At 37.6% G+C, this 13,574-nt stretch overlaps 1 protein-coding gene across 3 annotated transcripts; it reads left to right on the forward strand.

Annotated features, from left to right (window-relative positions):
• Nucleotides 1–2,110: 2,110 nt before the first annotated feature.
• Nucleotides 2,111–11,032, forward strand: ccl5.S (chemokine (C-C motif) ligand 5 S homeolog). Of its 3 annotated transcripts, XM_041583694.1 has the most exons (5): nucleotides 2,111–2,272; nucleotides 5,199–5,267; nucleotides 5,395–5,463; nucleotides 8,031–8,142; nucleotides 9,364–11,032. In XM_041583694.1, the coding sequence occupies exons 1-5, from the start codon at nucleotides 2,200–2,202 to the stop codon at nucleotides 9,467–9,469; spliced, it is 429 nt and encodes a 142-aa protein (XP_041439628.1). In that variant the 5' UTR covers nucleotides 2,111–2,199; the 3' UTR covers nucleotides 9,470–11,032. The 3 variants fall into 3 exon arrangements, with proteins under 3 accessions (XP_041439628.1, XP_041439629.1, XP_041439630.1); XM_041583695.1 differs by lacking the exon at nucleotides 5,395–5,463 and having other exon boundaries at nucleotides 2,112–2,272; XM_041583696.1 differs by lacking the exon at nucleotides 5,199–5,267 and having other exon boundaries at nucleotides 2,112–2,272.
• Nucleotides 11,033–13,574: the final 2,542 nt, after the last annotated feature.

Below are 13,574 nucleotides of genomic sequence, written 5' to 3' on the forward strand. Positions count from 1 at the left end.
TACTTTGCTCCCTAACGCCTGGCGAATTTGCGCTCTGGCATGGCAATGGACGTAAATGCACAAATTCACTAAGATTCAGATTTTACTGAACGTTACCACTTGCGCCAGACTTGCCTTCGCCACCTCAGAACAGGCGAAGTGCAATAAAGTAGATAGGACTTCCTGAAAAAATAGTTGAACATTTTTTTTGGTTCCAAAAAACGCTAGCGTCTTTTCCTTTTTCAGCGTGATAGGCTAAAAAAGAGCATAATTTTTTTTTGGGGTAACCGGCGTCCCCCTACTTTTCCTAACATATGGCACATAAACTATACAGTGGGCTCATGTGTAGGGCAATATAACAACTCTATTTTCTTTTATTAAGGTTTCCCGGGCTTGTGTAGTGTAATGTATTTGCTGCAACATATACGTCCACTGAACTTTAACTTCCCGGCGGATGCAAATTAGGCAACGCTAGCGCAACTTCACTTTGCTTGGTATAGTAACGGTAGCGCAACTTCACCAGTGCTTCGGGTTTTAGTGAATTAGCGTTGTCGAAGTGTTGTGCTGGGAGCGAAGCCATTGCTGGCAAATTTTCGGAGGTTGGTGAATTTGCCCCCAAAATTCTTAAATCCTTTATGGAGTGATAAGGGCTATTGAAATGTTTTCCTATTGGTGTGTCCCGTTTTTTATTGGTTATAGTGAATCGGTGGTGTGTATTTCTCTTTCTCAGACTTTGCCCAGTGTCTCCTATAGACAGTCCCCCTGTTATGCATTTAGTGCATTGTATTAAGTACACCACGTTGGAAGTAGAACAGTTGTAATGACCATGGATGCTGTATTCCTCTAATGTGTCCAGAATTGGTATTTTGTCTAAATTCAGGATGTGTGGGCAGGTTTTGCATTGTTTTTTGCGACGGGTATGTTCCATTTTGGTGGGTTGCAATAAGGCACTTCTTGTTATTAGTGACTTTAGGTTGGGAGGCTGTCTGAATGCTAGGAGTGGTGGGTCTGGGAATATGCTTTTGAGCCTCTCATCCTTATGAAGTGTACCTTGTAGCTCTCTGGCTATTTTTCTGAGGGTACTTAGTTGTGGATTGTATGTGACCACTAGGGGAACTCGATTTATTTTAGGTTTTTGTTTATACTGTAGAAGGTGACTTCTGGGAATCCTGGTGGCTGCATTTATGTACTTATCTACAATCATGGGGTTGTAGCCCCATGTTGATGAAGTCTGCTTTGAGTGTTTTGAGGTGGTTGTGTCCAGAAAGTGGATTTGAGTGGGGGAGTAGCTCATTTTCAAATTGATAGTTGGATGAAAGTCTTGAAACTGTTTGTGAAACTGAAGTTCTCTTTGGAGACTCTGACTGCTCAACTAACTATCTTGATCCTGTTTTTCAATCCTAGAGCACGCTACTACAAAACTTTCTAGCACTTACCTCAGTAGGCTCTCCAGCACACCACCTCTTACACCTAATGGGGGTGACTTACCCCCAAATGTCATAAAATGCACTAAGTTTGCCCAGAAGCAGTAACCCATAAGATTTTTTACTTTTAAACAGGTGGCCAGGGGGCTGCTCCTGGGCAAACGTAGTGTCTTTTATTACATAACCCTATTCCCCTTCTAAAAATTAGTTACGTAAGTGCCAGGGAAATACGTTAGATTGGAATGGTAAACGTTATCCCTGCCAACTAAACCAGGCCCAACTTAAAGGTGGCCAAAACTCTCCTGAGGACCACCTGACATAAAGGCTGGCAAAGCATTTACCTTCCTACTAGTATGTGAGTACCATGAATGCCATAAACAGAACTTTAGTTCCCCTAACATAACTGTCTGCAGACATACTATATCAGTATATTTTCTTGTTTTAGATACTAATTGATCATGTGCATTTCTGGTGCCAGCTAAAATGTAAAAAAATTGTTCCACTGAATCTTTGCAACATCAGAGAGAGTTCTAAACATTTGTTTAGTGTCCACCACATCCTGCTTTCTGCATTTATTTTTATGTATAAAGCAAGCAAACCTGTGACACCACAGCAGAAGCTTTTTCACACCTTTCCCACCATCTTTCCCCCCTAAGCCCACGGCTACCTTCAGATATTGTTTCCTGCAAAAAAAAAAAAAAAGCTCACATGAGCTGCTGATATAAAATAAGAGGTTCTGTGTCAGTTTACAGCAATTTCAAGATACAGTATTATTCCTTCTACAACAAAGGCAGACATGAAGGCAGCACTGATTACTCTTACAGTTTTTATCTTTGTGGCTTTTTATAATGAAGCTGAGTCCGCACCAGGTATGTCTGTTTATGTACACACACTGTATACTCCTCTGCCACTTGCGTTATGTAAGCTGAGAAGCTCTTTTTGCTCACTGTATTACAATTTCCTTTAAAGCTTGGCATGAAGCACAGAAAATCCATAGAGAGATATACAGTAGCATTTAATAACTTCTAATCCAAGGCAACATTGCACTACACTTGATTGTTTGCAGTGCAGATGAAGGACCATTTGATCTGGGTAGCAATAGAAATTCCTAGCAATCTATTTCCATCTTAGTATGTAATTTGAAGTTGTACACTTGCAAGGAATGTTGCGCCTTATTATTTATTAGACAAATTTATTAGAAGAAGCATTATTTAATTAATTAATTTAATTAATTCACATAAATGCCAGGGTACCAAAAAAAAATTAATAATTTTTACCAAAGCCTTCCCAGAAATCTAGTGTAATTGTGCCTGTCTCAATGATGCTGGAATAGCACACAATTGGCACAACAATTGTACAGCCACATTGCCGTTGGGGGAGAGATATTGGCTTGCAGCAGCGTAACTAAAGAATCCTGGGCCCGAGTGCAGGATGGCCCCCCTCCTGCCAAACATGTCCGCAATGTGCTTCACATGCTTGTGAGTTGTGAGCAAAAGTTATCAGGCCCTCCTGCATGAAAATGAACTTTTCTGTGGCTCTGGCAGGCAAAAAGGGCCCCTGTGGCCCAGTGTCGGAAAACTCCTGGGGGGCCCAGGTGTCAGTGGGCTTAATAAAAAGGCTTAATAGATGGAATAATAGATTATAGTATGTACAGAAAAGAGACTAGGAGAATAGAGGTTGAGTGAGGAAAGGAAGAAAATAGTACTGAGAGTGGACACCTAGTCTGACGTTTTTGGTGGGCCCCTGGTCTAAGGCTTTTTGGTGGGCCCCTGGTGTCCCAGTCCGACACTATGCGGGCCCAGGTGAGATTGAACCCGCAGTAGTTACACCACTGTTGACATGTAATTACAGGCCCTTAACTGAAGCACACACAACACACATAGGGAGCCCTGCATGCCTGACATGCCAAGTCAAAGCAGTTTTTTATAGTCTGAATAACAATATTTTACTTAACAGATAACCAAACTGTGAGAGACAACTTAAAGTACCCTAAAAACAACACAAACTATTCCCTACCATGCAGAGCTATTAGTTTTGGTCACAGTCTCTTGGGGGTGCCAAATGTTAGGCACCTCCAAGTGAATGTATTTACTTACCTGAAACCCTGGGCCGTTGCTCCTATCAGCAGAAAACTGCACCTGCCCGGGGTTATTCCATTGAGCACAACGGAGCGCTTCTTCTTTTTTTCGCGCGGGGGTAAGTAAATATATTCACTTAGGGGTTCACTTATTTGGCTTTTTCACTAACATTATAAAAAGTACACAACACTGGGAGGCCCATTTAGCAGCATTCACACTTTAGTATTTTTGAGGTTTTTGAAACCACGAATAAACTCTATTTCTCTCAAACCACTAATGCCATGGAATTTATTGAAACTGATCCAGATTTAAAAAGCACAAATGATAAGCACTGAATGTTCCAAAAAAGAAAAAAATTGAATACCTCAAAAACATCTAAACAGAGTTTTTCTGACAATTCCTAGCGAACAAAATCAGAAAAACCACTGAAACTGATTAAAAATTGTCCAGTGGGATGAAAGGCAGCTCCCACTGACTTCTATAGGACCCCGACAGATTTTTCTTGGCTCAGCTTTGTATTAGAGTTTTTCTTGGTTTATGACTTAATATATCTCAAATTTTATAGAAATTATAAAAGAGAGATTTTTTTTAGAGATTTGTGAAAAAAATGGAATGTTCGTATATAGGCCCCTTGATGATTGATGATTGGTACACCATATGTGAATAAAGTTTTGTCACAAAGGCATTTGTATTAATAAATCTTGTATTCATGATACTTTTACCTTAGCTGCCATATTTCAGATTTTCTTTAGGTTTTCTTAAGATTGTAAGCTATTGCTTACTGCGTATTATGTTAATTGCATTTTCAATGGATCTTTATTTGGAGTTGATATTTCTCATTTATATGGCATTTAAGTCTGAAATATAAACATGCAATCTGTAAGGATGAGGATCCCACTACTAGGTATAGTTACAATCTGTGCAGGTCTTTCCTAATCAGTCAGTGACTTATTGGGCACTATGTTGGACACAAATGTTCAGTTAATTATTAAAATCATGTAGATTATGATGCATGTTGGCAAATTTATTCAGCCATTTATTATACCACCAGTGCATGTTTTTCTGATCTCTGGCCAAATACAATAATAATCTCACTGGCCTCATCAATGTCTGCACTGACCAATTCAGCTACAAGTGTGTGTAGCCAAACAGGACAAACTGGCTATTAAGTTTAAAAGGTAAACCCACTTTTGCATTAACTGTTAATGTTTAAATTAGATTGCAGTTTTGTAAGTTGTTCCATAATAACGGAAAGTTTAATTTTATAAATAATTACTAATGCTTAGTCCACAGAATGAATCCACCTCCCCTACATCCTACCCATGGTCATTTATTCCACTTACTATTTGATTGAATCACTGTGTTTATTGATAGATTTTGATCCTGCAGGCCCAGAAGGTTGAGTTGCTTTATGAATATTTTTTAGTGTTTCTTGGAGCTGAAGCATGGTCAGTTGCAATAAGGAAACCATATATATATATATATATAAGCTTGTGGTGCTGCTGCTCTATGTGGTAGGAGTGAGCATCTCATATAGTTTGGTCAAAATATTAGTAAGCCATCAACTAAATATTTTGGTTTGTGATCCTGGAGGATTGGCAGTAATTGGATGTGTAGAACTATTGGTCTTATGTGTATAAGGATTTCTAATTTGATAGCCATAAGCGGAAGATACGTTTGGTAACTGAGTCAGTGATGGTGATTTTCTTTATCTTAGGAGGAGAAACCAAAAGGCGCACTGAGGCTTTTAAAAGGAACATCGATGAATTTTCAAAGCCAACACAAAGTAGGGTTCCTGGTGGGACGTGCCATTTTATCATATGTGCTGCCCTATTAGGATTTCTAATTTGATAGCCATAAGCGGAAGATACGTTTGGTAACTGAGTCAGTGATGGTGATTTTCTTTATCTTAGGAGGAGAAACCAAAAGGAGCATTGAGGCTTTTAAAAGGAACATCGATGAATTTTCAAAGCAAAGACAAAGTAGGGTTCCGGTGGGACGTGCCATTTTATCATATGTGCTGCCCTAACTGCTCTGTAATGCATAAGAAAATTGGGGACTCCTAAGCTTATTTAAATATGGGGTTAATATAATATAGATTTTTTTAATATTTCTAAGTTATTACCCCAAATAAAACTGAGTATTTTAGTTCGATATATTGTGAACATTATTATATGCTACATGCTCTACATCCAGGCCAAGATAAAAATAATTTGGATCATTCAGTTCTCTAGTTAGTCTATGTCATTTTAGAGGGTAGTTGGCTTTATAAGCTAGGCATATGATTTAGTGACTTTCTAAGTCAGTGAGATGGAAATTTGAGTTGGGTAGTAATAATTGTTATATTTATAATGTATGAGGGAAATTATTGAAAATATGAAATATGTTTTATAGACTTGTCAATGGTTTGTTTACTGTGACCAGTAATCTCTATAAAGGTTTGTTTTATTGGTTGTGCCTGTTAATTTTAAAATGCTACATTCCAATTTGTTCCTAGTTAAGCAAGTAAACAGTCCCACTAACTAAAGGGGATAGTGGGTGTCCATGATAAATCTGTCATATCAATTCATTCTTGATAGCTTCATCTGAGCCATAGGATTTCTATATAGTACTTTTAGGGCATTTTGGAAGGGCGTCTTATGTTATATGATAAAATATCTGTGGAAATAGTGGAACTTTACATACTTTACATTTCCTTAAAGAGGGTGACTGAAAGGGGAGTAGGAGTCAAATAATTTTCAATATAAAGGAGAGGAGATTCAGCCCAGAGCTGCTGTTCTGTAATGAGTGTATTAACAAACTCTGATGCTGGGTGGGGTAACTTCACAGATTGAAGTAATCCTTCCCTCGCACTGTAGATCCATCCAACTATACCGTCTTGAACAGAAAATGTGGAATTTAATTATAAAGTGTCATTATGCTAGACACAATCAGTCAGATTAAATTCAGTGAGAAAAGTTATCTCTTGGATTATCATATGAAAACTCATGAACGAAATTCAATACAAGAAGAAAAAACTTTTCTCCTAGTTGAACTCGAGTTTTCCCCCTTTAGACTTCAACAGAGTTTTCATGTGATAAACCTTACTGTAATTTAATAAAGTAAAGATAGTAAGAGTCAACAAGCAATTCCATATAAAGTGTTGTTAGCACTTTCCCCTGTAACTGTTCACAGTAGATGCAATTGGAGACGCAGAATCCTGATAGGTACTCAGGAAATCTGAAATAAAATGCAAAAGGAAGCGCACACATAGAGTATTATTGTCTCAATTAAGATAAGCAATTAAGCCCCTAGAGCCACAGAGTGTTTGAAAATGGTGCCTGGAGAGCTATATTGCAGAAGATCCACCAGTGTGATATTCTTCAAGATTCCCCCTTTCGGGTATATACTCACAAGATTTCTTGGATTTTTAATGCATATAGTAATGTTCGTTCTTCACCTTATAAGTTTTCTCCAGTCATCCACCAAGTAGTATAATGAAGATATAAGCAAAATATAGTATAATATTGCTTTAATAAATGTTAAAAATCACCATAAAACAGATGATTTTCTACTCACAAGGATCGCCAGATCATAAAGCACGTAGTACCCAAAGCAAAATAAAAGTCCAGAGTCTCTGGGTCCAGGAAGGTTTCTCCTGTTGAGTCTGTGATCAATGAATAAATCAAACTGCTCCAATATCCGTGATCAATGAATAAATCAAACTGCTCCAATATCCAACGCGTTCCACAGTCTCTCTTGACCGCTTCCTCAGACTCAACAGGAAAAACCTTCCTGGACCCAGAGAACTCTGGACTTTTATTTTGCTTTGGGTACTACGTGCTTTATGATCTGGCGATCCTTGTGAGTAGAAAATTGTTTGTTTTATGGTGATTTTTAACATTTATTAAAGCAATATTATACTATATTTTGCTTATATCTTCATTATACTACTTGGTGGATGACTGGAGAAAACTTATAAGGTGAAGAACGAACATTACTATATGCATCAAAAATCCAATAAATCTTGTGAGTATATACCCGAAAGGGGGAATCTTGAAGAATATCACACTGGTGGATCTTCTGCAATATAGCTCTCCAGGCACCATTTTCAAACACTCTGTGGCTCTAGGGGCTTAATTGCTTATCTTAATTGAGACAATTCTACTCTATGTGTGCGCTTCCTTTTGCATTCTATTTCAGATTTCCTGTGTCGTTTTAAGCTGGTGTGAACGGTGATATTCAAGGAAGCAGCCCCCCCCTTTTTTTTGTCAATAGTGCATTGGCGCAGTATTGGTATAAATTAATTATACCTCCTGATAAGTACTGTCTCTTTAAGTTAAATTTGGTGCATTTTGAAGTCAGAATGTACTTTTTAAAAGTATATAATTTATAGTTTGGGTCATTTGAAAATTCTGTAAATTATACAAAAGCATTTTACAGGTGTGCATAATATCGACAATACATAACATCCCAATATGCCAGGGTTTCTAGTCTTTTTGTTTATTACTATCCATTGATATAAAACCCAAATATGATTCAAATTTTTATGTGGCCTCTTCTTTTGCAGTTGGTTCAGATGTTGTCTCCTGCTGTTTTGATTATATGAAGAAGCCAATCCCTTTCAAACACATGACAGATTACTTCTACACCAGCAGCCGCTGCTCCAAATTTGCAGTTGTGTAAGTACAGTTTTACAAATTCAACTTTGGATAAAAGCAACATCCAGAATGGCAAAGTACAAGCTGGATTACAGTTTAACAAGTCCCTAATTCTTTCACCAGAGTAAATCAGTTGAATGATGAAGCATATACACCATAATAAATTGCACCATTCAGGACTATGGGCAGGACAATCAGAATTATAGTGCGGTGTTACCCAGCATATACCAGTTTGCTAGTGAACCACTTTTACATTTTGAATGACATCATGTTATTAATCAAACCATGGCCAATGTAGTGGCCCCCATGCACAGATCATGCACAGATCAATAATTTAATTTTGGCAGCTAAATTATTTAGATAAAGATCAATGTATTCCAAACCCTCACTCAATATCTAGTACAACTAGACCAAAGAGTAAAAACATTTTTATGAATTTTTCAATCAGTTTTGAACATTCCTTTGCCTTCTTTTTATGTAGATTTGGAGTCCAATATTTTTTTTCCATATTCCGTCATATAACTGTATCAACAAATACAGACTCTGCAGGTAGCTTCTTAAAAAGCAAAAGGCTCCCGTGTGGTACAGTAACTGCCAGGTACAGAGGATTCTTGCTAGCTTTTTGTCATTGCTAACCTACTATAGATACCATAGAGAACTAAGTAGCAAACATTATTCTATCATGTATTAATATTTGCAACAAACACACACACTCACCCAGCCTTATCTGGCACACACAGTCGCACCCTTTGCCCCACTGAATGCATAATTTTTATCTGATTAATCAATAAAATCTACTCCATATTTATGTTGGGAATTTGAGGAACACTACATAAAAGGGTTCATTAACTTGATTGGGGCACAAGTGCTAGAGAGCTAAAGGGGTGCAAGAGAATGCTCACTTATGAAGCTCTTGCACCCCAGGGTAAACTGCAATCTGCTGTATGTAGTGCCAGTAGGTACAGCAAAGCCCTGTCTTTTCTACCTGCCTTAGGACAGGCAGTAAATGGAGTTGGGGATGAGTGGGGGTAGAAGAGTGACACTTAAATGCCTCTATCTCTGCCCCTCTTGTTAAGAGTACTGCCTAATACAGGTAGTCCTCTATTTAAAGGGCTAGCTATCAGTCCCTGCATTATGAAAGGGAGCTATTCGACAAAGTGCCGAAAATTTCAGATTGCAGCCTTTTTGCACTTTGCACGCTTTAAAGAAAGAAAGAATAATAAAAAGCTATTTTTTTTTTAGTCTTGTCACCCGGAAGAATCGGAAGATATGTGCAAATCCAGAAGATGAATGGGTCAAGAATATCATTAATGCCCTGGAGATGCCTGAAGCAACACAGAAGCCATAAAAGAATAAAACTATAAAATCTGCTTCATATTGCCATCCTATGCATAACAAAATGCAAATTTCTAACCAGCAGTCCTTTAGCTTAAACTGCTTTTTTTTTGGTAAATGCATTAATAAATAAATTCTGTTATGTAGTAACTTTCTAGCTTACCTGGAATTTTTGGAGTTGTAGTCAGTACCCTTTATGCAAGCCATCTGGATAAAGCCTCTTTTCAGTACATTTCCAAACAACTAAAGCTGGCCATATACTGCCAAATCTACACATAAGCAAATGCCAGAAAGTGGACCTGGGCCTGATTTGGCCACCCATTCACAGAGCCAAATTGAGTGGGTCTGATTATTGGCCAAAGGACCAATGATCGGATTATACACTGGGCATAACGGAGACAATTTTCAATCCTGCCAATTGATATTTGACCAGATGTCGGTCAGACAGGCCTGTTGGTGGGCACCATAGACTGGCTTATTATCTGTTGATTCAGTCTGGAGTGATGGAGTCAGCAGCTTTTATTAGTCTATCTATGACCACAATGGAATCAAAGATTCCAGATATGCACTGTAAGACATGAGTGTAAATTATACCTCTACAATGTGTTTTCATTACAATGAATTAACTGTTTTGTTTACTTATTTTTAACAAAAAGCTAGTCACACATGGAGGAAGTGTGAAGTTATGAAGTTGCAAAATTAGATGTTACTGGGCCCCAGAGCAAAATATTATAGAACTATCAAAAGCCTGCAAAGCTTTGAAAAGGTGATGATTCTAACATACTGTATTGAAAATAGGTGATTTCCACAGGGACCACTATACTCTTAGACACATCAGGGTTTGCGGCCTCTGTCAGACAACTGTGTGCAACACACCAAATAAACCAAGAAAGAAATGTTAGACCTTTATGGCATAAAATCAATAAAGGTAAATAAATAATAAGCCTATAAAATTCTGGAGGCTCCCTCTAATACACCAGGTGAATCTCAGGAATTGTCTTCATTGGTAACATGGTCTGGGTCAGTTTTGTACATTAAACATTCAGGTACTTTACAAAGGAGGTGGTAGAAAGGAAATTGTACTACATCTAATACATAAGGTAGGTAAGTTTGTTTTCTCTTTCCCTTACTTTAAACACAAAGTGGAGTTTGTTGATGCTACAGATTTCTAAAAGCGCAAGTAAAGGCAGCTTTCATTTTCTTTCCTCTCTTGCAGGTAAAATGTACCAATACTTAATAGATCACAATAAAGCACTTGTTTTATTAGGTGTGATTAGGTGAATATTTTAGCCATAAAGAAGCACTGGAAATGGTGCAGATTATTTCTCTATAGCAGTTAAAAGTATCCTATCCACCTTGATGTACTTTTACAATCAAACCCATTAAAAATGGAGACATCAAGCTCCTTCCAACCGTAACTTCCTGGGCCTCAAGTGAGGACAGTACTGCTGCATGTCCTGCTGCGAATCTTCAGTAAAATGTTGCTTTTCATACTGTACCCTATTACTCAGTTATACCTATAATGAATTATTGATGCTGTTTGTTTCTTAATCACCAATAAAGAAAGTTGCTTAGTTGTCTAGACAATTTTTTTTGCAATTATCAATCTTTACTTTTAAGGACTGTTTTAGTATTTTGCTAAAAATGCTCTAATTAACAGGCTTTGAAAGTTTTACTTGGTTGTATCAAACTTTAAAATCAAATTTACATTTCCTCTTAGAAAAGATTTGTCCCACTTAAGCCTGCAAACCATTTTTATTTTTGGTTGGTGCTGATAGCTGGTCAATGTGCTTGAGGCTCCGTGTGGCCATATTAGTGAATATACTTCCACTCATCAGTCTTAAATACAGGTATGGGACTTGTTATCCAGATTGCTTGGGACCTGGAGCTTTCCTGATAACTAGGGATGCACCGAATTCCAGAATCGGTCAAGATTCGGCCTTTCTCAGCAGGATTCAAATTTGGCCGAATCCTTGTGCCTGGCCGAACCGAATCCTAATTTGCATATGCAAATTGTGGGGAGGGCGGGATTTCACGTGACTTTTTGTTACAAAATATGAAACAAACCAACTTTTTTCCACTTTTTCCTTTCCCACCCTTAATTTGCATATGCAAATTAGTATTAAGATTCGGTTCGGTATTCGGCCGAATCTTCCAAGATGGATTCGGGGATTCGGCCAAATCCAAAATAGTAGATTCGGTACATCCCTACTGATAGCAGATCTTTCTGTAATTTATACATTGTATAGTAGAAAACCATGCAAACATAAAGGGGCAGATTTATCAAGGGTCGAATTTCAAAGTAGAAAATACTTCGAAATTCGACCATCGAATAGAATCCTCCGACATTTGAATTTGAAGTCGGAGGATTTTATTCATCGTACGTTCGTATTCCGATCATAGTACGATCGTACTTCGAAATGTACGATTTGAATGATTTTATCGTACGATCGTACGATTTTCCTCAGAATGTAAAAAATTTAGAAAATTGCTCTGGGAGGTCCCCATAGGCTAACATAACACTTCGGCAGGTTTAAGTTGGCGAAGTATTGAAGTCAAAGTTGTTTTTTAAAGAGACAGTACTTCAATTATCGAATAGTCGAACAATTTTTACTTCGAATCGAAGTCGAAGTAAATTCGAAGTCGTTGTATCCTATTCGATGGTCGAAATATTCAAAAAATTACTTTGAAATTTGAACTTTTTGTACTTCGACAATTCACTCGAACCTTAGTAAATCTGCCCCTAAGTAAACCCAATAGTCTGGTTCTGCTTCCAATAAGGATTAATTATATCCAAGTTTGCATCATGTACAATATACTATTTTATTATTACAGGGAAAAAGGGAAATCATATTTTATCATTTTGATAACATGGAGTCTATGGGAGACAGCCTTCATATAATTCAGATCTTTCTGGATCCCACACCTGTAGTTGATATTTAAATAAATTCACCAACTATTATGATAAGTATCTTCAATGATCATGGGATCACTTAAAAAATGAAGAGCAAAATAATATGAGACAAAAGCTTGTACCAGTTCTTGTAATTCCTTGGTAGTTAGCAAGTTAGATGACACTGCCCACCATAGTGTGAAAATCTAACAGAAAAATTTTGATTCGTGTCACTATGTCGAAATGTTAATCGTGCAGATATAGCCTGTTTATTTAATTTAAAAATGGTGCATATAATGCATTTTCCAGATCTATATTGTATTATATCCATTCCTTATGCTATAGCCCTTAATATGGACCATTGTACACAATATTATGCAAAAGAAAGTGCTGGGATCTAACAGCTGATAATAGGGGAACACTTAGGGGCCGATTCACTAACTTCGAGTGAAGGATTCGAAGGTAAAAAACTTTGAATTTCTAAGTTTTTTTTGGGCTACTTCGACCATTGAATGGGCTACTTGGACCTTCGACTAAGACTTCGAATTGAAGGATTCGAACTAAAAATCGTTCGACCATTCGATAGTCTAAGTAATGTCTCTTTAAAAAAAACTTCAACCCCCTAGTTCGCCATCTAAAAGCTACCGAAGTCAATGTTAGCCTATGGGGAAGGTCCCCATAGGCTTGGCTAACTTTTTTTGATCGAAGGATATTCCTTCGATCGTTGGATTTAAATCCTTCGAATCGTTCGATCCGAAGGATTTAATCGTTCGATCGAAGGAATAATCCTTCGATCGTACGATCGCACTATTTGCGCTAAATCCTTCGACTTCAATTCCCAGTCGAATATCGAGGGTTAATTAACCCTCGATATTCGACCCTTAGTGAATCAGCCCCTTAAACCTTATAGGTTGGGGAAAAATTGCAGCTCCACTAAGCAGGAACAATCTGACACAATAATAAGGCTAGGGGCAGAGAGACTGGGACAGGACTTGGAATGCTACATTCTGATCATCACTCACATTTATGACTACAACCTGTGGGCAGTACCAGGTCTCATTTAAAGTTCATCTTCAATGTAACTTTAAAGTATGCTATAAAGTGAAGTATTCTTTGCAACTTTTCAATTGGTCTCCTTTTTATTTCTTACAATTTGTGAGCCTACAATTTTACTGTGAATTTTTATTATAAATGTTTCTGTTCAGGCCTTCTCCTATTCATCTTC

This window comes from Xenopus laevis, chromosome 2S (assembly GCF_017654675.1).
Source record: "Xenopus laevis strain J_2021 chromosome 2S, Xenopus_laevis_v10.1, whole genome shotgun sequence".
In the NCBI taxonomy this organism is placed as follows: Eukaryota; Metazoa; Chordata; class Amphibia; order Anura; family Pipidae; genus Xenopus; species Xenopus laevis.